Genomic DNA, 26,715 nt, shown 5'->3' on the forward strand with positions numbered 1-26,715 from the left:
ATCTTTGAAGACTTTGACCTTGAGCAAACACTGCACAATTTAAAAAAAAAAACATTTTTACCTTTTCTTAAGAATAGACTCCTTTTATCCAGGCAGTCTGAAGGTGTTTTGATTCAAGTGCAAAGACGTAACTTTAAAAATTGTTTTTGTAATTCAGCAGATTCAATATTCTTTCATTGAGATGTTTTAGATAGAACAGTCAAACATGTTTTTAATCCCTTTCTGCACCAGTTTACGTCAGAAACCAGCTGCTCTGCTTGTTTACCAAAGCTGACATTTGTATCATGCAAAATTATTGGCTGCTTAAAAGCTACAAATATGTCAAGTTTAAAGGTTAGAAGAGCTGCTGTTGTTTTGTAGATAATAAAAGCATCTTTTCTTCCCACAATGCAGTGGGAAACATGATTTATATCTCTAAATGAAGCTAATTTGTTAGCGTAATTTAATCACTAGTGAAGAGGCATATCATATATTTGGTTTTGTCTGTATTGAGAACTAATTTATGGTTATGAAGTGCAACTTATAAATGATTAAAACCGTCTTAAAGGGACCTGACAGTAGAAATAACCTGATAACATGGTAGCATAAGCATAAAGGTGTATATTACAACAGGAAACTGAGGGAGCAATGTGATCTTCTACCCAGTGAACAGAACAGGCTCGAGGACTGAACATTCTCAGATAGGTTTTGCAACATTCACACATTCAGACTTTACATTTCTGATTGCGACACACTGCTATCTGTACCTGAGGTAGCTGAAATCATTTTCATTTAAACCAATACTGTCAAATATTTTTAAAACTAAGACATGATCAACTATATCACATGCCTTTGAAAGATCAATAAAAAGTGGTGCAAAATGTTTCATTCTGTCCAAAGCTTTGATGCTGAAAGTGGCCTGTAATTAATGACGCTGGGAATTTCACCACCTTTATGTAGAGGGATTACATTGGCAACCATATTGTCCATATACTTGAGGTATATAGGGTGTCAGTAACTGTATTTTCTGCTAAACTTTGGTTCACTTTAAACATACTCATATACACATATATACACATCTGTAGCTGTAAATGTTGTGCCAGTTTTTTAAAAGAAGAGCTACAAGAAAAGGATTTAAGCTTCGTATGATAATAAAATGTAAATTTTAAAAAAATAATTACTATCTGATCTTGGTTTTGTAAACAGTAAAATATTTTTAACCACATTTTGTACAAAAATAAAATGTGTATTTTATTATTGTATTATCTTTCTTTATTTAAAACTTGAATATTATCATCTAGAGTCATTAATAATCACTATCTCTGTTTTTAGACATGAATATGATCATGATAATCTTGTATTTTGAGCAGTATTTCGTTGAAAGTGTAAATTCCCACAGTCCCGGAAGGCGTCCTGCTGTCGGAGGAGCTCCGCCGCTCTACGCTCTGATTGGTTGGTGGAGGCGGTGGGCGGGGCCGCCGACGGAGACAATAGAGAGCGGTTCCGTGGAGAGACGGCGGCGGACAGAAGACAGGCGGCGGCGCAGGAAACAGCCAGTCCCCGCCGAGGATTGAGCTCCAGGCTTCGGTTTGCGCAGCGAGGACGGACAGAGAGCCGGCGGAGGACGCTTGTGTGTGGGAGAAGGAGCCGAGCGGCGTCCGGATGGACTGACAGCTGCGCTGCACTGAAGGTAAATCTGAGCTTCTCCCAGATGGACCAATTAGCGGCTCATTAACGCCGCTGTGTCTCCAGGTGTGATTCATTCACATTCTACTGTACAGAGACTCTGTCAGTGCTGCTCTGCTACACACCTACTCTCCTGTTTACAGTCCAGCCTTGTGTGTTTCTGCGCTGCATTTAAACGACAGTTTTTGCAACGTATTTGCTCATAGTATGTTAAATTCCTTTGTTAAAAGTTCCACCGCAGGCTGTGATAGAACGGAGCAGAACAATAGAGCTGCTGTGTGAACCTTTTGTGTCCCGTCTCACCTCCCTGAGACTCTCTGTGTGTCATTCTGTCATTCTTCACCCCACTCTTCACATCTATCCACCTGATTTCTGTCCACATTTCTTGCATGCTCACGTGCACTGACTCCAGCTGTTCACATGTGCAGCACGCTGTCAGGCTCTAATGCAGCTTTGTGTCTGCAGAGGATCCACAGTTGAGCTCTTTGTGCTGCAGCTGCTCTGTAAACAGTGATGCTGACACCAGAGCTGCTCAGGAGTCGGATGGAGGATGCCAACATCCTGCATCAGTGATGGCTTTCTGGTATTAATTTGAGCTGTTTCACCTACAGCTTACTGTATAAAACATCCAATAAATGCCTAAAAATGTGAATGATGTTCAGACGTCTCATGTGCTCAAAGAAAAGCAGCAGATTTGGCTGAAAGCATTAACTGGCGGAGAAGTCCAGCAACAATCGTCTTTAGTACAGTAACTAATGATTATTTTCTTTATTGATTAATGATTATTGATTGATTGCATTATGCTTGAAACATAACAAAACATGTTTCTCAGCTGTAGTTGAACCTTCAGTGTTGTTCCACCAAAAGTCCAAAAAGCTCCAAATATTCCATACAAAATCATATTTTAAAAGAAAAGCAGCAAATGTTTTCTTTTTTTGACACTGTGATCTGCAAATATTTGGGTGTTTTTCAGAAATTATTGATTGGTGGACAAAATGGTTGTTTTCTGTGCTTTGACGCATTGATTAATCGATTCTCCGGGAAGCTGTTTCTAGGACTGTAACCAACAATTATTTTGAGTATTGATTCATTTATCGCATAAGAAATGAAGTGTTTGTCTGCAAATTTTCATGTATAGAAGATGAAGGTATTCTGTTTTGCTTTAAAAATGACTAAAGTGATCAAGTAGTAAGTCCAGAGACAGACAGCTTTAGGGCAGTAGCTGATGATTGTTTTCATTATCGATCAATCCTTTAGCATAAGCAACAAACAACCAAAAAAAAGGCCAGAAATATGTTTCTGAGCTCAAGGTGACATCTTCAGACAGCTTGTTTTGTTCCAAAAATCCCCAAATATTCCATATTTGATAAGGAAAAACAGCAAAACTCATTTTGTTAAATGCTCACGTGTGCAAATATTTGGTATTTTTGAAATGTTTGCTTGAAAAAATGATATTATTAAAGGCTTAGCTTTTAGATAGTTTTGTGTGGATTGTTTAATGAACTCTCACTTCTTTTTAGGTCTGTAACTAACAATTTTGAGTATAGATTCATTTGTCACTTATGACAGCGACAGATTTGTCTGTAAATTGTCTTAAGAGGCTGAAACTTTGAAAATGTGTTATTGCTTTCTGTATGTGTGACTGAGACCTTTAGGACAGATACTAATGATTATTTTCATTACCGATTAATCGTTTAGTTTATAAAATGTAAAAATTGCCAAAAAAAAGTTGGTCGGATGTCTTGTTTAGTTCCATAAAAAAAAAAACGAAATCTCCAACTATTCAATTTAAAACGATATTTTCCAAAGAAAACCAGCAAATTGCTCAATTGAGACGCTGAAATCTGCAAATATTTGAATATTTTTTTGGCCTACAGCTTTTTTTTTCCTCAGTGTTGATAAATTTGCAATTATTTATTTCATTAATTGACAAATTATTTAAAATTTTTTGTTTTTCTGACATATATTTTGTTTATTGTCACATGCAACAACACTTGTATTTTTGTGGGGCTGAAACTTTGCAATATTTTGCATTTTTGCTCAAATGTCCAACTAAAATATAATCGACTATATTTATTGGCTAGTTGTTTTAGTCATTTTTCAACCAGAAACACTAAAAAACTACCTAACTTTCTCTGGTTTTAGCTTCTGAAATGACAAAATTTGATGTTTTTCTCTCCGTATGTTGAAGCTAATGTTAGCATCATTAGCTCTCTACAGCTGATGAATGTGGTCTTTAGTTCAGAAATCAGAAGCAGCTGCATCTGAAATCAAAGTGATTTTCCAGAGACATGTTATCGTTCTGGTTTTGGACCTCGGACATTTCAGGATGTCACCTTTCATTCCACAGACTGTAAAATTAATTGTAAAAATAAGTGGCCACACCTTGGCACTGCACTGAGTGTCTCTGAGGGTTTATTTTGCTCAGCAGTCGGGGGAATGACAGTCAGAGGAGAAGAAAGAGCTCCAGATTAAAGCAGACAAAGGGGTGACATTACCTACTGTAGCGTGGGGTTCACAGCGGCAGGAATAGCTCGACTTTAAAGGACAGCATCCAGTGATGTGCCGCCGAGCGTTCAGGCACAAAGCCTCAGTGTTCGCAGACGCTGGAGGCCGAGCTGGTTACAGCCGGCTGCTTTGATGTGCTCCATGAGCTCTGTGGGAGCCGCTGGCCAAGCCCCGCTGTGGGCCGAGCCGAGCCGCCGGCCGCCACACTGGGGGCCAGTTCTGGACCCGCAGTGGGAGCGTGAAGGTCAGCACAGTGACGGCCGGCATCATGTTGTCTGACTTCTACAAACATTTCCAGAGGACAGAGCTGCTCACAGGGCAGAAATGATCTCTGTGGTTTTGTTAAGTCTCAGTGGGCAGAGGCAGAGAATAACATTTTGCACGGTAACATTAGCACAGTGGCTCTGAGCTGCAGAGTTAAGAATGACAGAACTGAAAGGCCTTCAAAGAGCAGCAGGAGGGGAAGTCGGCGTTTCCCAAGGCAGAGGAAGCTGGTTTCATTCAGCTTCTGATCATTTTTGAGACCGAAACATACAACAAATCGGCTGTTCGTCTCTAAAGCCTCATAGCTCTTGTTTTAGCCTGTGTTATACTGGTTTAGGATTGTAGTTTGTTCTCTTTATGAGAAATTTACAGCTGTTGAGTCGTCCATGTTTGGGATTGGTCATCTGGTGCCAAGTCTGAACATCCTCATATTCAAGTTCAGTTATCTTGACTGCGGTTGTTGGTTTAGTGAAGCCAGGGAACGAAAAGATACCCTGGATATGTTGAACTACCTTCATAGCACAGATCTCTACCAGACCTGTAGGAGGAAACCTGTAGAACCTGGTATCAAATGTTAGCAGCAGGTCCACCAACAACATGGGGCTGGATCATGGTTTGTCCCTTTTCAGACCATATTTAGCCTTTGTCAAAGGCAAAGAATATGTTTTTACATACAGAACTCCCTGCTTAGTTTACACCCAGAGACAACAGTACTCTGACGTGGTGCAGTCTCTAAAACTAAGACTTTTGAAACTCTGAGTTTGAAAACTCTGGAGTTGCATTTTGCCTGTACAGGCAGAAATGGAGACTTTTGAAAAGTTGTCAAAGACATTAGTTGTTCAGAAGAGGCAATTCTAGGTACTTTACATACAACATAAGTCTTGCATTTAGAGATTTCCATTTGTTAAACAACATTTATAATGTAGACTTCAGCTGTGCTCTCTTCTTTTATTGCACAAATCGCTCATGAAGTACAACCTGACAGAATAAAACGTACTTTTTTCCAATCTTTCTGGAGCCGTAGAAGATTTCTGCAGGGAACCAAATATGGTTTAAAATAGCAGCATTTGTTCATTAAGTGTTTTTCAGCCATATTGATTCAGCATTACAAATGATTAATTAGGTGTCAGTGTTTTACAAGTCGATGTTGGCCTGAACACAAACGAGGTGGCAGATGCAGTTTTTTCCTGTCATACAGGAGACCATTACTCAGCACTTTAGTCAGGTTTGTCACATTTACTCACAATAATAATCCTATCTAAATGTAAATGTTAGAAGACGCAGAGCAGCTGATCCAGAGAGCAGCAAAGTCTGTGGATCTCAAGAACATATATAACCATGTAATATATCCAAATACTGAGGTTGAAATCTGTCCTGACTTTAACTAGAAACTGCTACAGGGACTGAAGAACATCAGCACTGAGATCTGTTTTCTTTGTTCCAGTGAAAACTTTGGCAGCCTGCTTTTGTTCGAGCTGTAATTGATTTACTGACTTTTTGGAGAGACCTGAGAGGATTGTGTTGCAGTAGCTGAAGTTTGCTTGAAAATTAAAACAAACTTTTGTGTGTCAAGAGGAGAAAAGTATGTGGTGACTTTTAGATAAGTTTGTTTTTGTTCACCCAGATCCTGTGGGTCTGGTGTTCTGTCGCATCCCTTCCATGTCTAGTTAGGTTGGGTTCTGCCTCAGGTTCACTGCTGTGTTTAAACAGTTTATATTGTTTTTATGGGTCAGGCTGCTGCCGTACCAATGTCTCATTGCCTTGTTTTGAGTTTGCTTGGCAACATCCACTTTAATCCACCAATCCAAGGTTTCCAGCAGAACATTACATTTTAACAAGATTCACTTCGCCTGTCAGTGATTTTAATGGGGTGGCTGATCGATGTATGTTATTTGTGTCCACATTTGAGTTATGACTCTACGAAAAAGATAGAATTTTTATCTGTTGGGTCCTTTTTATCCATTAGCTGCCACCAAACGGTTTCAATAAGCATGAATAAGAGCTAACTCTGCTGGACTCCATGTAAAGGAAAATAGCTGAACAGTGCAAAACAGAAAATGAATTAAAATGATTTTAATACATGGTAAAAGAACAAATGACCATTTATTATTATATTATTATTTATATTATTTTTACTAGTCGTTTTCAGTAATTTCACAACACAGGGAAAAATCTGTAAAATATGTAGCATATTTTAGTCCTTAATGTCTAAAAAAATTTTTTTCCAAATAATGAAAATTATCTGTCAAAATGTATTGTTTACAGATAAAAAGTGTAATTTTACTGTGAAACAATGCAAAATACCAAATTATAATTTATAAGAATATTAATATTTGATGTTCACATTCTGTACAGTTTTGGCCTTTTTAAAAAAAAAAAAAAAAAAAAGACAAAAAAGCAGACAAACAACACAAAGGAGACAAAAAAACACAAAAGAACAAACGATACACAAAACAACGAATAAAGCGAAGCAAAAATAAGACAAAAAGGAAACCAAAAATGTCAAAAACATGAGACAAATGACAAAAATCAGACAAAAAACCAAGACAAAACAATACAAAAATGAGACACAAAATGACAAAAGAACAATGACCAATCTAGTGTTTTACTTGATCAAAACAATTTGTCAAGGTCTTTGAAATTATTTTAAATTTATAGTTTTACAATTTGCAGTTAATGTCTCTGTAAAGTCGTCCCATGGGCCGGATTGGACCCTCTGGCAGGCCGGTTTTGGCACCCGGGCCGCACGTTTGACACCCCAGATTTAGTGTATAAGGAAGAGTTGAAACTCAAAGCAACATCTAGCAGTCGTCTGGGTATCCGTGACCCTTTGTGCTGCTGCAGAAAGATGAACGGTCATCAACGCTCTGAGCTGCTGCTTCAACAGGTGATTCCTCAGCAGTGTGAACAATAGACAGCTAACGTTAGGAGGAATTAAAGCAGACTGACGTAAGGCAGACTGGCAGAGGTCCCGCTGTGCTTTGTTTACAGACGAGCATTTCAGTGAGCAGAAAGGTAGCAAGGAGGCAGCGGGGCTCCTGGGGGCCCTCAGAGAGCTGCCGGGGCTCCGTTACCCCGAGAAGCAGCAGAAGATGCTCCTAATTAGAGCCGGTTGTGACTCCTTTCATCTCCTGCTTCTTTGATATGACGGCAGAACGGAGCACATATGAGCGAACTTGTATGCTCAGGAGGTTACACGTCTGGTAGAAAGAAACCATGCGAGCATACGTGTCAAGGTTGTTGTGGTTAAATGAAACAGAGAATAAAACAAGGCAGCAGATGACGACTGCAGAGCTAGTTTTCAGCTCGGAGCAGTCAAACATCTCATATCATCAATGATAAATTCAACGACATGATTGGATGTGAAGTGTTCAGGCTCAGACTCATTATTTCTAGGTGTAGACATTTCAAGAAGCTAAAACTGACTGATCTGTTGTTATCATTAAAATTAGTTTTTATCCAAATTCCCAGGAAAGACTCCAAAAGAAAATGTGATTATAAACATATGCTTTCATCCTCTAGTTTGATGGGAATATTAGGAGGTATAGAACTGAGCATGGAAAATGTTAACGGTGCCATTAAATCATTAATTATGATGAATTATTTAGTAGAGCTCCAGTCAAACCTCTAACAGTGAAAAACATGTTAGAAATATGACATTTCTGCTTGTTTCATGTATTAATTTGAGTTTCATTTTACACAGATTTGAGTTTTTTTTGACAGTTATGTTGGATTCTTCATGGTCATACTGATTTATTCACTGTTTCCTTTGCAAATCGGTTTAATAATACACCAACCTCTTTACCTGAGCTAAAACTGTTTTTTTACATATTTAACTGCAAACTTGCATTATTGTTTAATGTATTTAAATAATAATATGAAACGTAATTTTATTTTTATATATATATATGTATATGTGTATGTATGAAAACAAATGAGACGCAAAATGAGACAAACTATACAAAACAAAACACAGACAAATGAAGTTTCAAGGCGACAAAAAACGAGACAAACAAGACTAAAAATGACAAAAGCGAGAAACAAAAAGACAAACACAGAGACAAAAAAAGCAAAACAAACAAATGATACACAAAACGACGAATAAAGCGAAGCAAAAATAAGACAAAAAGGAAACCCAAAATGACAAAAACATGAGACAAATGACAAAATTCTGACAAAAAAAATACAAAAATGAGACACAAAAGAACAATAAGCAATCTAGTATTTTACTTTCTGATCAAAACAATTTGTTAAAGTCTTTGAAATTATTTAAAATTTATAGTTTTACAGTTACCAATATTTGTCAACCTCTACATTTCAAAAAAATGCTTTGAATGTTCCATTAGTCTATGCTTTTTAACTATTTTTTCTGCACTCTTGCTGCCAGATGTTTTTTCTACATCTTTATTTTACAGTGTAGCGTCGTCAGAAGGTGGTGTTATAGGCTGTGCTGTGCATAGCTGTAATAAAACTCTTCTTCACTAGAAGTGTAAACAGCTGATCGGTCATGTGAATGAAATGTTCACGATGTTGGAAAAAGTGTTTTTGTCTCCTATCAACTTTTTCCAAAAAACGCTTTTTTTTCCTTGTAATTTTCCCCTGACCTCGTCTCACATGGTACTTCAACATGTGCACAGAAATACATTATGGACAAGCAGCTACAGTGTTTTGACAGGAGATTGAAGCCATATTTATATTAAGGAAATCCTTTTTTACAGTTCGGTTTGTAAAGTAAAGAAAATGATTTATGATGCATATGGACATAAAGCTCAGAATATTTATTGTGAAAATGTGTAAAATGTGCCACAAAAGAACAGAGAAATGAACTACAAACAGCCCCTCAGTGTTATTTGACAATCCAGAGGTGACATGCATCATTTCCTTTCTTCCTGTGCACATTTTCATTTCATGTATTGATGCTGTGGGCTGCTGGCTGTGCAGACAAACCGTCATTATTGAGAAAAGATCTTACATTTTAATTATAGCGCAGCGTGTAAAATGAAACCAGAGTGTTTATCTGTGAGCAGGTGCTTCTTCTCTGAGCGCTGCCTCGTCCATTCGGAGCTTTATTGACCTTGTCGGAGGGCTGCTGAGTGGTTCGGTGATCGACAGCCAGTTGGCTCCTCTGGGTTCAGCTGACTCCTCATTTTTATCTGCCTGTCGTACTTTAATGCTCAGCACACAGTGTTGGTGTCCACAGCTGTTACCTTCCTCCACTGTCTCTGCTAGACGGCCAGGTTACTTTAGCTATGGTGTTTTTCAGTGTTTTCAGTGAGTTGATCTCAGATTTATAAGATGTTAGTTGTGGTTGCTTTGGCAGCAGCAAGTGCAGTTTAATACGACCGTTTGTTTACAACGCAGGCAAACTAGTGTTGTTTTGCCTTCCAGCTATTGGTAACCGTACGTACTCCCTTGTGAATTTAAAAATGTAAAAAATGTCTTCTTGTTCTTGATAACAAATAAGTTTTATTTCCAGATTTCCTCACCATCAAATCCATTCCATGTTTGTCCAGTGCTTTTAATGTGAGGCAGCAGCAGGAAATGTTTGGTTAGAATTAGCAGCAACTCACTGCTGTAAACAGAGAAGCAGCTATTATAAATAGTGATGCTGAAACCGAATTCAGTTGGGCAATGGTGGACTCTGCCATTTGCAGTAAAGACAACTAAATGGTGAGATTCCTGAATGCAAACAGTGATTGACTGTTGCAGCTTTAAATCAAAAGTGCAGTTTTATGTCATGAAAATTACAACTTTAAATGGTGTAGAAAATGCTGAAGAACACAGTTTCAATGTCTGAAATGCTTCCAGACTCCAAGAAATTTCTCAGCATTCTTTTGGACACACTTTTACCCACTGTTGACTAATTTTTCACTCCAGTATTTTTAATTTTTTACAGAATCGGGTTAGTGCACATGCATATTTAGTGAACTTTTTAAAGAGATGCGTAGAAGAGAGAGATTTTGATAATATGTCATGATTTTTATGTCTAGAGTTGGTTAATGTTCTTGACAGAACGACGCACAACAGATGATTACTTCAAGGACTGTTGGAGAGTTTAAAAATCTGACAATTCTTTCTATTTGTACAGTTTCTGGCTCTGATAAATAGTGTATGTAATTTTATTTTTTTAAGACAACATTCCTTTTATGCAGTGTGTGCCAGGCTCTGCCACATCATCATCGCTGTCACTGGACATGAGCATGGCAGTCCAGACAAGTTTGGTTTTGGTATCGACCCAGGAAGCTGTCCCAGTTTGAGGGCCAACTGGTGGCCACATGTCCCGGTCAGATCCAACACAAGCATTACAATCTCCAAGGATCAGCAGGTGATCTCTGTTTGGGGTATTTGAAGTCACTTGATCAAGAACAGCATAGAAGTTTTTCTTAACAGTTTCGTTTGCATCCAGTGTAAACAACTGTGAGGTTTTCATCAATAAGCATGAGTCTAGCAGTCGCGAGTTGCTCACTCAAGCCATCTGGTAGTTGGTTAAGATGTTTGAGAAGACTTGTCTTTATGGCTAGGCCAAGTCTGTGTACGACTATCATCCTTAAGTAAACTTTCCCAGAAGAAAGTCTACCCACTTCCTATCTTGCTAATCATTCCTTCTGCAGGGAGTCTGGTTTCTTTCAATGCTGCAATGTCGATCTAGTCTCCTCAGTTTGTACCCAACCAGTGCTGTACGTCACTCAGGCCGAGTATCTGAATCCATCAGGGTGGCAAAATTCATAGTGAGTGCATTTGGGGAGAGGTGAGCATATATTCTCCACAGTAGTCTTCCCTTTCCTGGTCGACCACTGCCAAGGAGGGCTGCCTTGTCAGTTACCTCGAGCACATTGTCCGATTTAACCAAACATTATTCATGGGACAGTTTGTGCTAAAGGGTTACAGACTCCAGTGCACAACTCAAGGCCTCTTGGCTGCTCCAGAGCCTTAATTCTGTGGCAAGACATAAGTCGAGGCAATGGAGGCACTGGAGAGTTGCAGTTTGGTAGATGACCGTTGACTCACTGGAAGTTCATCTGCCATTTGCAGATATTATTTTTGGTTCTACAGGGTGTCTACCCACCCACCTACACTGTTTGGAAACAAGTAGGCTAAGCCAGATTAGTCGCTGGCCGCCCACCTGACCATGAACGGGTAGTACCAGGTTACATGTTTACTGGTAGCAGTCAGTCCTACTGACTAATATGGCTGACTAACCTGACCTGCCAGATATAATACTGTATATAAGGGTTAGACCAATAAATCACAGCTTATTGTTCACGTATTGGTGTATATGTCGGCCCGTAAGTACAGAAATCAGTACAGAAATTAGGTTTGAAACCAGAAATATCATATGAACACCAGAGAGAAGTCACAGCAACTTCATTCTTTAGAATTCGATTCCATCTTTTATTTAAATCTCTATGATTCATTGAAGTCCTGCTCCTCATTTACACTGAAGTCAGGATCAAAACAGAATACACGAGGCAATAGTACATGAGAACAGAACAGTTAAAACTGTTACATTCTGGGGTGCAGAAGTTTGTAATCAAGGTTTTAAACTGACCTACAGGTAGAGTTGTTGAGTTAAATGTTTGCTGTAAAATGTTCCAGGTTTGTGCAGCACAAAAACTAAAAGCAGTTTTCCCAAATTCAGTGTATGTAGCTGCGGTTGAGTAATGACTTTGGGCCCAGTCAAAAGAGACTTTAAGTTTGGTGGCATGTTGCTGCTCAGGGCTTTATAAATAAAAAGAATCCAATTTCTGTCACGTCTTGCTGCCAACCTCTTCATAAACAGAGAGGATTAGAATAACTGTCACAAGTGATGAAACTTGGAGCAAAATATTGCATTCAGTGTATATCTTATAGTTTAAAACTGAGGTTTAATTTAGTAAACCAACTTTAAACTAGTATTTTATTCCCACAGATCACAGTTTGACTGTCACTGTGGTTCTCTCTGGTGGAACATACTGCATGTTGTTGTTTGGTTTCATTGTTTTCACACGCTTTACTGGAGTTTTGTGTACACATTTCCTCGTCCTGCACACTGTCACACTGCAGACGTGCACAGATGGACCTGAGCTCAGGATGTGGCCAGCAGCATCCTGTCTCCTTCAACACCTCCTCATCCCTGTTAATGAGCGTCGCTACAGTTCTGCTGCGCCATCAGGGCCGTGAAGTCTCCACAGTCATTCAGAGATCTTTCAGCTGCTCCGCTCGTCCAGGCAACAGCAGCGGCAGGAGGAGGAAGGAAGGCGAGACAGATTTGCTGAGACTTGAAGGCAGCAGGCGAGACGGAGCAGAAACACATCGGATCAGATTTAGACATTCATTAAAGCAGCAGCATCATTAATCAGTTCCACAAACGCTGCTCTGCTCGCACATCCAGAGCGACTCGTTTAGTCAGTTTTCTTTATCTGCCTCGTCCTTCGTCTGCATCAACAGAGGTTGGATCCCTGATTTATCCACGTTCACACCTGAAGCTGTTTGTGAGTCACTTCAGTCGATTTGCATGTTTCTGGACGAGGACATGGAAACTGTGGCTGTGACAGCAAAGTGCTAATTGAGCTGAACGAGAATAAACCAACAATGATGACAAATTAGAAACAGGAATTCATTCATATTGACGCTGCTTGTGCAGAAAGTTGCATCATATTCTTTTCAAACTTTGCAGCCGTGACAGTAGTGTGGTTTTAGGGTTGACAGTTTCAGTTGGTCCTCTAGTTTAAAATATCTCAACAATGATGTGCATTGATTACTGTGAAAATTAGAACATTTCTGGGTTCCAGAGGATGAATCCTACAGACTCTATGGTCCTTTTAGCTTTTCCTGAGCACACTTGAGTTTTTTGCAGTTTTTAGTGAATTAGAATTTGTTTTTAAATGTGTACGTCTTGTGTTTAAATTGGCGAATGCTAGAATGCAAGTGATGAATGACTGCTTTTCGTCCTGTTGTGTTTTGGTTTGTTTTTGACGTGGTTGCAGATTGTTGCATTTCTAAACTTTTTGTGAAGAGTTGGTATGATCAACTCATAACTCTTACCAGTATTTGTAAATTTAAGACTGAAAGGATGAGTTTTTAATAATTCACACATGTTCCTAAACATAAATATTGTAGCATTGTCATAGTGAACATGTTAGCATGCTGATGTTAGCATTCAGGTGGAGCACAATGGCTTGGCATGGCTGTAGACTCTTGTTGCCGGAAACGATGTTTTGAGTTTGAAGCAGCAGGAAGTGATGGTGAGCAATAGCAGTAATTTAGCTCTGATGTGGTGTAAACAGTGAGGCTAATATCAATGATTTAGAGAAGAAATTGAAAAATGCATTGCTTTCTGAATCAGAAAAGTTGGAAATGTTCAATGCAGGAGTGGCAGAGTCTGTCACAAACCATTGGTGAATAAATACACAGAAAACAAGAGTAGGAAGAAGGAGAGTCACGATAATTGTGCTCTGTTGTTCCTGTGATGGAGTGTCGCCCAGATAACTGCTGGTGTTGAATTGTTTACTATATTTGTTATCCGTGTTAATATGATATCAAATACAGCACGCTGTGACACCCCTGCATTAGATGTTAGCTTGTTGGAGATCAGTGTAAGCAGATAAATAGTAATGTCAGTGCAAAAAGGTTGAATCAAGCTTGATTTCTTTATGTAACTTACTTTTACTTATGTAACCATGGAAAGTTGTAATCACTGTATCTTGGACATAATTCCAATAAGCAAATGTATATCATTAAATGGGCCATGTACAAAAATCCACCTTCTCTCAATTTTTTTTGTGGTGCCTCTTAGTTGTAATGGAGCGCTGGTGATCATGAAACATGTACTTTCTCAAACATAGTTTAAAGGTTACACAACGGTTCACTTGGCCTGCATTCAAAGCGTTCTCATTTCCCCACGATAACAGTTCATGTATGTGTAAACACAATACCGTGGTGTTCTCAGCGGAGGTCGTTTGGGTGGGTTCTGTTCTTACTGTGAACCTCAGTTTCCTTCCTGCTCCTCCTGTTCTACAGGAACATCGTCTCCACCATGAACTCGTCACCCCACGGCTCCAGAGCCTCCATCGACATCCTGGAGGAACTCCAGCTGATCGCTGCTCAGAACCTGGAAAAGCTGGACATCAACAAATACTATGAGGTCGTCAGAGAACTGGGAAAAGGCACCTATGGGAAGGTGGACCTGGTCGTCCACAAGATCAGAGGTAATAACTCGCAATGATTCGTCCTGATTACTTTATTTATTAATTAAGTGACCCGTAAAATATTGGATAATACTGAAAAGTGTTCAACCTACAGCCCAAAAATCTAAAAATAACAATTATCATAGTTGCCATAAAACCAGCTCATATTCATATTTGTAATCTGAATGCCTGTGAGAGTTTTAGTATTTTCACTTCAGTTTTCAAGACAATAAATTTTTAACAAACAGTTAATCATGGACTTATTTCATGCCTAGCAATAACTGTTTTAGTTTGATTTACAGCTTCTGCAGACTCAAATGGCAGTCAGGCTTTTCATTTATTATGCCAACTGCTATGAATAGGGTTGCAGTAAGAGCAATATATGGCATCTTTTATTTTCCTTTTTAAAAACTAGAGATCAAAAATCAAACGAAAGGATTTATCGGTCTCTGTCATTCATAAAGGCAAAAATCTCAATCTTACAAGTCTGCTGTTTGAAATAAGTAACATCTAACATGTCCTGCCAGATATTTAAGCTAAGCAGCTAAACATGATAACGAAATAATGTCAACAAAACAAACTGTTCTTGAGTTAGTGTTCTAGTTTGTCCTGTCTTTCTAATGGAAAATAATTATAATGGCATTAATTTTTACAGGCATTCGATGGCATTTCTATGGCACTTTTTAAAAATAAAAGTCCTAAAAGTGCTTAACAAGACAAAAGTAAGAAAACACAGGACAAAAAGAGGATACAAAACACAACTTTCTGTAGTCTATACAATAAAATAGTGAAAATGTTTCTCTATAATGAGAAATGACAATAAATTATAGGTTGCATAAGTCAGTAACACAGAATGTTTTTATTGTTTTACTACAAAGCATTTTGTGTTGCATTGTTTATATGAAGTTTACCAATATATGATAACCAATAAAGCTGACAGGATTTACCAATAAAACTTCTGAATTTTAAAATTGTAACATAGTAATTTAAGTGTGGTTTTACTCATTTTAGTAGAAGACCCAAATATTTCTACCATCACTGCTGTTTGATGCTTTATTGCGAAATGCATTCAGGAAAAAGAAAAGCCAAATATGAAACACCGATGAGTCCATTATTCTTTCCATGAAGACAGTTTGCGTTTTAACTTTCAGTTCATCACCTCTTGTGGGTGGACAAGATTTACCAGATTCACCTCCAGAAACAAATTTGGCCTCAAAAACTAGTAAATCTCCAGGTGAAGGAAATGAGATGATGCTCTTACATGTGGTCTGAGCTGATTTTACAGCAGCATATGAAAATCCAAAATAACGGTGCTTTCGTGTGTCGCTGCGCAGGTTAAGAGTTTACTTTTGGGAATTAATCTGAGAGCCAAAGTCGAGCTGCCTTTCTGCGGTGATTTAGTTCAGATCAGGACCCAGACAGCCTAAATTCACCACTTAACTAATAGAAAGTCTGTTCAACCTCCTCACATTAAAAGCCAAATTGTTGCCCATCTGCTCTGAGCCCCTTAATAATCTCTTTTATGGAGCACAAAGCCTCAGATTCACTGCCGGCTTTTAGAGGCTGCGGTCTGTCAACGAGGCAGACTCTGACCTTTTCCACCAGGATGCATGAAAAACCTCCTGTGGGTTTATTATTTGAGCCCTCAGAGGAGCAATGTCGCTTTAATCGTCCAGCCCTCAGTGTCCCAGCATGAAAATCCAGTTAACTGTGGAAATGAATGGGCTGAAGATGCAGTAATTTCTGACCTTTAGATTCTAATTGTGAGCAAATGCTTTTATACTGAAGAGAGAAAGTTCAGCGTTTCTTCAGCAGCTGTTTTAGCTACTGATTCTTTTTCTCTATGTGATACTTTTATTTGTATTTAAACACTCATAATCATTCCACAGTAAATATAATTAAAAGCTCTGTCATCCTGTATTTTACACTTAGACCTGGTACCATATTGGAAAGCTCTAAATGGCTTGTTTTTCTCCCTGCAGTGTCTTTGTATATCAGGAATTGTGATTTTTGTCATTTAACATGCTAAAATGATCTTTTCTGTGTGTTGAGTTGCGATTCAGCTGTGGTGAAAACTGTGTCACAGTAATATGTAAGCAACAAACTGAACCCTGTAGGTGTTTTGTTCAGTAAGTTTGTGGGTCAGTGGGACAGATTTTTCTACATGTAGTTTATATTTCTGCTCTTGAACACTCAGCTGACTCGTGTAAAGCTTCAGCTGACTTCCCCTGAACAGATGCTGTTTATCTTTGCTCATTAGCCAGCAGGCTGATCTAACAAAGCAAATAATTCACCATGTAAACATGAAGCTATTGCAGAAGAAGCTGCAGCTCTTTGGCAACTGTACAGATTAGATATTTTTCTGCGTTCTCCGTGTTCAGGAAAGTTGAAGCTTTTTTTTTTTTTTTTTTTTTTTTTTAAGATAACGTCTAATTATCCGTGCTAGTTTCTGCTAATAGCTGGACTGTAGGCTGAGAAGGAGGCTACTTCACATGTTCTGAAAGTTTTAACATTAAGGTTGTAGATGTTTCTTTAGTTACAACTGAGAAATACAGTTCTAGGGCACTTGATGAGCTCCATCTCTTCATACTATATAGAGCCACTTGTATATAGATGCATAAACTTTGATTGTGATTTCCCTTGCAAATATACATCTGTAAACCTGCTTTAAAATGATAGAAAAATACATCCCTTATTAACACAGAATGTGTCAGTGAATCATGTTTCAATGTGTCTTGAGTCTCAAAGTACTTTACTGACGGTTCTGTATCTCAGTGAGCATGTTGCAAACTGGACATGCTAACAGCTACTTCAGGACTCTCATAATGTTGCCACTATGACAGTATAAACAAACAGAGGCTTAAAAACAGGACTCAGACTCAGCTTAAGTCAGTGGATCCATGTCAACACAAGAAACACTCTCGGAGAGCACAGTCGTTCTGTAATTTCTGACGAATAAGTCCGCAGTGGTGGATTTGTAGGAGGATCAACCATGTGATCATCAGCAGGCAGCTGATGTAGTGTTCACTTGTCATAGTTACAGTGACGCCGTGCCGCTATCTCACAATGATACAGAAATCTTAAACAAATCCGTGGATCCAGACTATAAGCTGCATCGCTGCCAGAATCTTATCAGGTGGTCCTTGTGTCATTTCTGATCTTCCATGAAAATTTCATCCAAATTCGTTTTTGAGTAATGTTGCTAACAGACAGATGAACATACGCCAATCATCGAATAACTCCCCCACGTTCCTTGGCAGAGCAATAGGAGTTCTGCATTCTAAAGCTCACTTATGTAAATGTTATCAGCAAAGTGCACTTTAAATATCAACAGTAGAAGTACTCATTGCCCAGTAAAATGGTCCTCATCAGTGTTTTGTGATGTGGTTATTTTAGATGCAGCAATGTGTATGTTGCATTTTACTGCTGTAGCTTTTTCAGACTGAAGTGTTTCTTATTAATTTATGCAATCTTGGGTAATTATTGAACACCAGTCCAACAGCAGAAGTATGTTTCTATGGTGTTTTTAACATGCTGGACGACACATAATTAATGAAATAAGCAGTCAGCACCATGGCTGAGTTTTTCTACCTGAAGCTATAGAGTACTAATGTTGGTATCAAAAACACTGAGGGTTTCATACATAACAAACCAAAGGAACTAAGATTGTCAACTTGTAGGAGGCTTTTGCAATCATTTCTCTTCTTCAGAAGATTCACATTAGAGTATATCTACATCTCAGCCATTTAATAACACAAAGGGATTATTTTTACAGTGAAAAAAACCAAAAATATAAATATGGAATATACAGAATTGAGTTTTTAGGGACAGCTAGCAAGGGACTTTAAACTTAAAATAAAAAGAATCCTCTAGTTTATCACAAACATTCCAAATCACGTGTTCAAAGCTGTCCGACAAATGCAGTGAGGTACAGAGTAGAATATTTCCCTGGATAGAAATACTCAATTAGTATTCTGTTTGCTCTCAAGGCCATGATGCCGAATAAGAGGGACATGATGGAAACAAACAGGAAGCTCCTCTTGACCTTTACAGGCTGTAAAATGCTTTTTGCAGAGCTGATCCGGTGGTATTGGAGAACCACAGCTGACACCCTGACTGCTGATGATGGTGTCGTAGACAGACTGGCAGCTCTCCAGGTTATTGTCTGGAGAGTTGGGATTGTCTCCTCTCACTGCTCCTCTAGAAGGAGGCGAATCACAGCAGCTCAGTGTACTTTGGTGCATCTTCTACATTATTATACATCAAGTGATTTCTTCATGTCTGGCTGTTTTGAGGAGACGGTGTAAACATGCATAATCCCCGACATGAAAGCAGATTGGAAGCATCTTGATCACACTGTGGGAACAGAACTAGTCCAGAATAAATCTCCCATAAAGAAAAAAAACAGGATTTAATTCTGTGTGGAGATTTTAATTATTCATCAAATGATTTTAATTAAGTTTCTTGCAAGCAATTAGGCGGCTGTGACATAAATCCCCAAACACTTAAATAGGCTGGAAAAGAACGAGAAGTGAGGAGCAAGATTGGAAGTTATGTAACCTTTCATATCCTCGTTTTCAGGCACAAAGATGGCTTTGAAGTTTCTGAGGAAGAAGACCACCAAGCTGAAGAGCTTCCTAAGAGAGTACAGCATCTCTCTGTACCTGTCGCCATGCCCCTTCATCATCAACATGTTCGGCATTGCCTTCGAAACAGACGACTACTACATCTTTGCTCAGGAGTACGCGCTGGCAGGAGATCTGTTCGACATCATCCCTCCACAGGTGAGAGCTCACTGTCACACCTGCACACATAAAAAGTTTAGAGGGAAAATTACTATTTGGAGCCGTTTTAAAACTTAAGACGTAAAATGTGACCCAACTACAGAGTTAAAAACATGATGTTTAATTCAGGGCCAATTATCCATTTGTGAAGTAGCCATAAAAATGAATAGTCAAAGTTTCAAACACATTTTTTTTTATTTACAATTAAGCAAAGAAATGCAAAACAGACCGTCCTCTGAGCTTTTAACAAAGAATGTGCAGAACATAAAGTAAATGTAAAAACACAACAGGGGAGAATGCCTTTTCTTTCATTTTTATTTCTTTATTAATGCCAAATCGCTTCAACTAGGGAATAACTATCAGAAAAAACATCACACAGGTAAAGTGAAAAACACAAAAGAAGATGGTGAGAGGTGAGCTGAAACTGGATTTAAAAAGGAGTTATGAGCCAACGTTTACAGGAAAACACAGAGGCAACATCAAGTCAATTTATTCCACAGCTGAGTCAAATGGCAAAAACGAGATCAACCTTTGTTGACGGCAGGTAGCAGATTGTAAACAGTTTCCTTAATAGTCTGCCACGTTAACCTGAATACAATACAGGGTAATGCAATGCTGTTTGTAACAACTGATTCATACAACAGGGGATTTAAAAAAAACAATGAAATGTACGAACTAGAGCTGCAATTGTTAATTCATTAGATGTCAACTATTTTGATAGTTGATTCGAATAATTTTTAAGATAAAAGTCCAAATTCTCTGATTCCAGCCTTAAATGTGAATATTCAGACTAAACTACTAATCAATTAATTAAGAAAATAATCACTGGTTTTTACCAAGGCTGCTACTAAATTAAAAAAACTAGGCATGTTAATGATTAATTGCTATTTATTTACTGTAATAAGACGGAACACAAAAGATGTGAAATGTAAAATGTTTTGTAGATTTGCAGCACTAGTTTGGCCACTACATTTGTAGTCATGATGTTAAAGTTCTTCTAAGTTGCTGTCTGGTGGCTGTTCGTGCTAATGCTAAGCTAGCAGGTTGAACATGTTTGCACAGGCCAGAAGCTTCCAACAACATTCAAACTAAAGCGATGAAGTTTATCTGCTACGAATATAAATACATTTCAGAGATGGTGGCAGATACTGGCAATTTAACTACAGTTAATTAGTGACCAGAGAAGTCTAACATTATGAACCTATTATAACTGAAAAGGTATTGCATATATTTACAACATTACAGGTTATTTACTGTTAAAGACAGCAGGATAAAGGTCAAATGGGACTTTAACTTTTTTGTTAAACATGTCCCAGTTTGATCAAGTCCAATGAAGCCTCACAGTTGTGCTGCTTTCTGATTAATACTTGATTGTTAATTAACAAAGTAATTATTTTGTCTTCTTTAATTTATAGTTGGGGTAACCTGCTGTTCATCAAATCATTAATGTAGCCGATTTAGATTTTCCAATGAACATTTGTTTCCTTAACCTTAAAAAAGAGTCAGCCATGTTAAATGAAACATAGTGAATGTTTTACACTACAGTATTTAAACAGCAAAGTAAAAACCAAAATTACACAGAATAGACACATAAAACACAGAAAGCAGCTGCACTACTTCAACAAAAATCAGGTCAGATCTGATGTGGTGGAAACAACAAACAAAACAAAGTCTGACCCATTTCAAGTTTATCAAAGGAGCCACTGTGTTTAAATGGTAAATAACCTGTTACGTTATGTAATAAACAGAAAACATGTTGCTTCATTTTCCTCGGAGCAAACTTCAGTCTTAATAGGTTATATATATATATATATAAAACAATCCTCAGAGTTTATCTATGTGATGGAGTAACTTGCTAACTGTAATTAACACTGGTCCAGCTGCTGAAACAGCTGCTCAACTGGAACAGATGGCTGCAAATACTTACCGCTTTAATATATTTATAGTTCCTGATACACGCAAGTTTGAATGTTGTCAGGTATTTTAATCAAAGTCATGATTCTCCTGAATGTACGGCAAGTGTATCAACCTGATCAACTTGCTAGTTTAGCCTGAGTGTCAGAATGTGAGCTAATCCAGACAAGAGGAATTTTAACAACTTTATGCTGCAGAGTGGAAGGTTTGTGGCTTCTTAATTGAAATAGTGATGTACTTTGTGTGAACAATACAGTCTGCTGAATTAAAATTTACTTCTCAGGATGCAGTCTCAAAATCCAAATGGAACCGAAATCTGTCAGTCCTCTCCTCAGGACAGGTCTTCAGTTTGGACATCACTTCCTCATTCACTGGGTAAAACAGTGGAAAACAGGGTCAACCCTGAGACATTTCAGATGACATCCACATGTTTAACTCAAAGTTCAGACATTAGTGTATTAAAAAACTGTTGTTGCATTGTTAACATTTTGCTTATCTGTTGCACATCCTCATACTGATGCATTACAAACTAATATTAGCTCGGCTGAGTAAAGTTTGTAGCTTGTTAACAACCTATGGGTAACCGAACACAAGTAAAATAACACTGGCTAACATTAGCAGCAATGGCATATAAATAGTTAATCAACTACCTTACCCAACACAGTTGCTGTTTCAGAGGCTGCGTCAGTCAAAAGTCTGTAACCTGCTGTAATATAACCTGTCAAAAACCACAAGTGATACTTCTGCATATTGCTCACCACATATATACAACCTACTAGTCAGTCCACATGCAGTAAAGAAGGATTGGTCTACAACGTAAACAGCACGTTGATGGTGCTGAACTACAATAGCACAGCTGCTGCCGTGTTTTTTGGAGAGCAGTTAGGACACTGCCTTCTCCCTCAGTCCTGAATAGCTAGTGCTACTAACACGCTTGTTATGTTTTCATTATGATAATTGGTTAAGGCTGATCCAAGTGACCCACTGACCTCCATCCTCACCATCCAGAGAAAGCAGGGCCACCTGAATCCAGTCCCTGTGCTGTCTAGTGTTATCGATACCCTGTCAGCAGACTAGTGGGTGTCAAACAATATTCAAGCTCTTTGTTTTAACACAGATTCTCAACGAGTAGAGGAGCCAGAATGTCAAAGGCAACTTGTAAACGAATGCTTTATACACTACTACATGATTAGTGTAATCCCATCAGTTCAGTATCATTTAATATACATATGAAGGGATAAAGTGCAAGATGAAGCTCGGCAGACATCTAAACAACAGCATTTGGCAAAATCTGTTGACTGCAATCAGCAGTTTTCTGGATGCAATATCATGTACCCATTTATATTTAAAATGCATGATATTTATACTTAAAAATAAACTAAAAATAAAAAAACCTTAGCGTCATAAAATGAGCAGGAGCCTGATGGAAAATACAAAGCTGAATTGGCTGGATTAGCCAACTAAGTATGTAGCATTAAGAGTAATAAATAGTAACCTACAAGCTTTCCTTTAAAATGTGTGAATGTTAATACGGAGAGCTCACTGGAATATTGTTTATAACACTTACGCTCTGCTGACGGTGAACAGACGACACTGGACATCACCCCTAGTGGAATCAAGTGGCTCTTCTGTTTTCACTTGCTGAATGTGGAGGCCAGTGGGTCACTTGGATCAGCACTAACCCATTATCACCATGAAAATACAGTAAGCATGTTAGCATTAGCTATTCAGGACTGAGGGAAGGAGTGCCACAAACATTCTTCCAACAACACGTGCAGCAGCTGTGTTATTGTAGCACAGCATCATTAATGTTTACATTGGAGACGACCAATCCTTCTTTCACTGTCTGTGGGATGAGTAAGAGTTTGTTTATATTAAGTGAGCAATAAATTCACATCAACATGGCAAAAGTGTCTCACTTGCTGTCTCTGACAGGATTACGGCATGTGACAGAATCCTAACAAACATCGCAGCCCCTCAGTGGTGCATGTTGTTAAAGAAAAGTTAGTTTGATGTAGTTATTATGCTAGCATTAAATCAGGTTAGTAACAAGCCACTAAGACCAAGTTAACATTGGTTTGTCAAGCCTCAGCTGAAGGATATAAACACAAAACATCAACAACAACAAAAAATGTCTGGCTTATACATATAGACGTTTTCTGAGGTGGAAAGCAACTTACCAATGAAGACAAACTGGTGGGGGGGTTGAGATCTGCTTTGATGATAGATTACATTTTTATTTAAATTTTGACACCTAAAGGCCAGGTGTCAAGACAAGGAAAATACTGAGAATGCAGTTTTGTCATAGTACTAAATTGCAATTTCCAAAATACATTGCTATTAATCACGAGACAAAAAACTTGCATTTCAGGCAGGCAGACACACCTACTACAAATGCATCTCAATAAACCGTAGGACCAGAAAGATACATCCTTACAATAATACTTTCCCACGATGCAACCTCATGTATCCTGTATCTGTTCAACACATTAGCAGTGACAGATAGCAGGAAGTTTTGAAGACAAGCTTAAACACAAAGCCTGCAATTACCTGCATCTGTTCAATCATTGCTGCTGCACAGTGACGAATATACTTGTCAAAACAGCTGGTTGGAGGTCAGTACCATGTTAGAAGTCAACACAGAAACCTGCAAAAATAAAAAACAAATCTGAGGCTTTGCACGTCAGAAAATACAAGAGATGGCGAAGCATTTTTTTTTTTTTTGTTTTCCAGTCACAGGTTTGTATCTTACAATTCCCAAATACTAACCACCTCAAGCTCCACATTTTTTGTTTACATCACCAAATCTTTAAGTTCTATATAGTTTGAATTATCTGGTGCGCCCCCTAGTGGAATCCTACAATAATGCATATACTACATTGGAAACGGAACAGTAAATGTTCAATTAAAGGTCTCTACTTAGCAGTACAACTTGGTACTATAGCAAATGTGGCACACGTTCGTGACTGTTACACTGAATGTTCCATGTCTACTCCATTATCCGTTAATGGTTTTGCAATCAATTAATCATGAACATTCCTACTTGACACAGAAGCGATGAGGCGATGAGGCCGTCAGAAACTAAAGCTACTTTTCCCACTCGGCTGCTGGAGGGCAGAACCAATGAGCGAATCAGGTCAACTGCTGCTGTTCAGGGACAAAAATCAGAGATTAATGTGATCAAAATGTTAAAATATTCTGAGCCTCTGACTACTTATAGTGCCATGACTTTGCTCTTCCCAGGTGACTGTATTTACATCTCTTTCTGTCCAGGTGGGCCTCCCTGAGATGGTGGCAAAGCGCTGCGTCCACCAGGTGGCTATCGCCCTTGACTACCTGCACTGCAAGAAGCTGGTCCATCGGGACATAAAGCCCGAGAACATCCTCATTTTTGACAAAGAGTGCAGAAAGGTCAAGCTGTCAGACTTTGGCATGACGCGGCGTGCCGGCTCTCCAGTGAAGCGTGTTAGCGGTACAATCCCGTACACGGCGCCTGAACTGTGTGACACCTCTCGGCATGAGGGCTTCTGCGTGGACTACAGCACAGATGTATGGGCGTTTGGTGTGCTGCTCTTCTGCATGCTGACCGGAAACTTTCCTTGGGAGAAGGCCATGCCCAATGACGCCTTCTACGAGGAGTTTGTCCGCTGGCAGCGCCGTCGGACAGGCCATGTGCCGTCGCAGTGGCGCCGCTTCACAGACGAAGCTCTACGAATGTTTCGTAGGCTCCTCTCCATTGAACAGGACCGCCGCTGCTCTGTCAAAGAAGTCTTCAGCTACTTCAACCAGTGCTGGATGTTGGACACGGAGAACGGGAACAGCAGCAGCGGGGGGTTGGCAGGCAGCGCACCTCCTCTGGACATCAGCTCGTCCTCATCTGAAGAGGATGTATTAGTGGACAGACTGAAGCAGCAGAGCCTGTCGCCTGCCTGTGTAGCAGCAAAGGGAGGCCTCATGATGGACACCCACTACTCCTCCATGTCCACAAACAGCTCGCCGTCCTCCACCGGCAGCTATGAGCGGGTCAACAGAGACAACAACGAAAGAGGACGCATCCTGGTGGCCACGCCCATCGAGATCTGTGTGTAGAGACGGCCGGCGCTGCTTTCAGGCTACCTGCTCACACCTGCACACTGGTGTGTGCCAACCAAGAAGATTTCTCCGACTGTGAGAAAAAGGAGAAAAGTGAGGAGGGGCGTGTGGCGAAGATGCTTAGCATCAGAAAACAATCGACAGTCTGACAGCTTCACTGCAAGTTCACGCATTTCTGATGAAGACGAGCTCTGAGGAAATGAGCAGTGAGACAATCGCACTGTAGCCTCTGTGGTTTATACTTCAGTTCGTGGAACAATACACAACCTCACTGGACAACCTGTGAAGAAGGAAAAGGTGAAATGACAAAAACATAATCAACAAGCAATATGTTAAAAAAAGAATCTGTGACGCAAAGTAGAAAGATGTGATCGACTTTGTGCATAAAGCGACCGTAACACATGTTAATTGTAGTATACTGTACCATCCTCATGTTTGGTAGATAGTTTGTGTGCTTTTCTTTGGAGTTAAATTATTTATTTATGTCAGATGTATTTATTTATTATTTGTTTTATTTTATCTATAGGAAGTGAAAAATAATTTACTAAAGAAACTTGTAGATGAAGGTAACTTTTTTCTTTACATTTAAAAAAAAAACTGACGTTGTTGTGATCTCCAATGAAAGTAGATTGTTTTCCTGTGACGCTTAAACTGTACAGTAGCAATCAGCCATCTAGTCCATCCTCCCATTAAACTGTAGTGAACTGTGATTATTACTGAATACTGCAGCAGCCCAGTTATTAATACGAACACTTCCAAGCAAAACTGACAGTTAGCAATCATGTATTATCTACTTGTTAATAAACTGATAAATATGAGAAAAGTACACAAAATTACTCAATCTGTTTTCTGCTTGCATGATTTACAAAGAAAGCTAAAAGGGCAACGTTTAATTGGGAAGTAATGGGTGATATATTGGACGTTTTAGAAAAAATAAGTAATCGTTTGTGAAAATGCAAACAGAATTTAGCATTTGGGAATACTACCCAACAGCTGACTGCTCCCTCAACTCGCTTTCCATTTTTAGAAAAATTCTTGAAGGGTTATGCTGAAAATGTGACAAGATGGACAATATGTAAAAGAAAAAAAAACAATCTTTTTTTTTTGTTTTTATAAAGTACTGCATGAAGTAACATTACTGTGGTGAAAATTTGTTGAAATAAAAACCCTGAAATTAAAAGTATCTTTTTTTCTTTTTGCTGAGTTAGTTGAGCTGTGCTGCAGCTGGTTATCTGAACATATAAAGTCAGTTAGTCTGGAGCTTAACAAAAGTCACAAGGACCACCTGCCAACTCATAAAACTGACTAAACAAAAATGATGG

At 38.8% G+C, this 26,715-nt stretch overlaps 1 protein-coding gene across 1 annotated transcript; it reads left to right on the top strand.

The window, feature by feature from the left end:
* The first annotated feature begins 1,527 nt into the window (after positions 1-1,527).
* Positions 1,528-26,573, top strand: unm_sa1261 (un-named sa1261). Its single transcript, XM_023261509.3, has 4 exons — positions 1,528-1,669; positions 14,437-14,624; positions 19,185-19,387; positions 24,575-26,573. Exons 2-4 carry the CDS (start codon positions 14,453-14,455, stop codon positions 25,388-25,390), a joined length of 1,191 nt encoding a protein of 396 aa, XP_023117277.1. The 5' UTR covers positions 1,528-1,669; positions 14,437-14,452; the 3' UTR covers positions 25,391-26,573.
* The last annotated feature ends 142 nt before the right edge of the window (positions 26,574-26,715 follow it).

Source organism: Amphiprion ocellaris, chromosome 19, assembly GCF_022539595.1.
Source record: "Amphiprion ocellaris isolate individual 3 ecotype Okinawa chromosome 19, ASM2253959v1, whole genome shotgun sequence".
Classification (NCBI taxonomy): Eukaryota; Metazoa; Chordata; class Actinopteri; family Pomacentridae; genus Amphiprion; species Amphiprion ocellaris.

Coding starts and splice junctions, on each gene's coding strand:
- unm_sa1261 (XM_023261509.3), top strand. CDS start 14,453: ATGAACTCGTCACCCCACGGCTCCAGAGCCTCCATCGACATCCTGGAG. Junction 14,625..19,184: donor GGTCGTCCACAAGATCAGAG/GTAATAACTCGC, acceptor CCTCGTTTTCAG/GCACAAAGATGGCTTTGAAG. Junction 19,388..24,574: donor TCGACATCATCCCTCCACAG/GTGAGAGCTCAC, acceptor CTTTCTGTCCAG/GTGGGCCTCCCTGAGATGGT.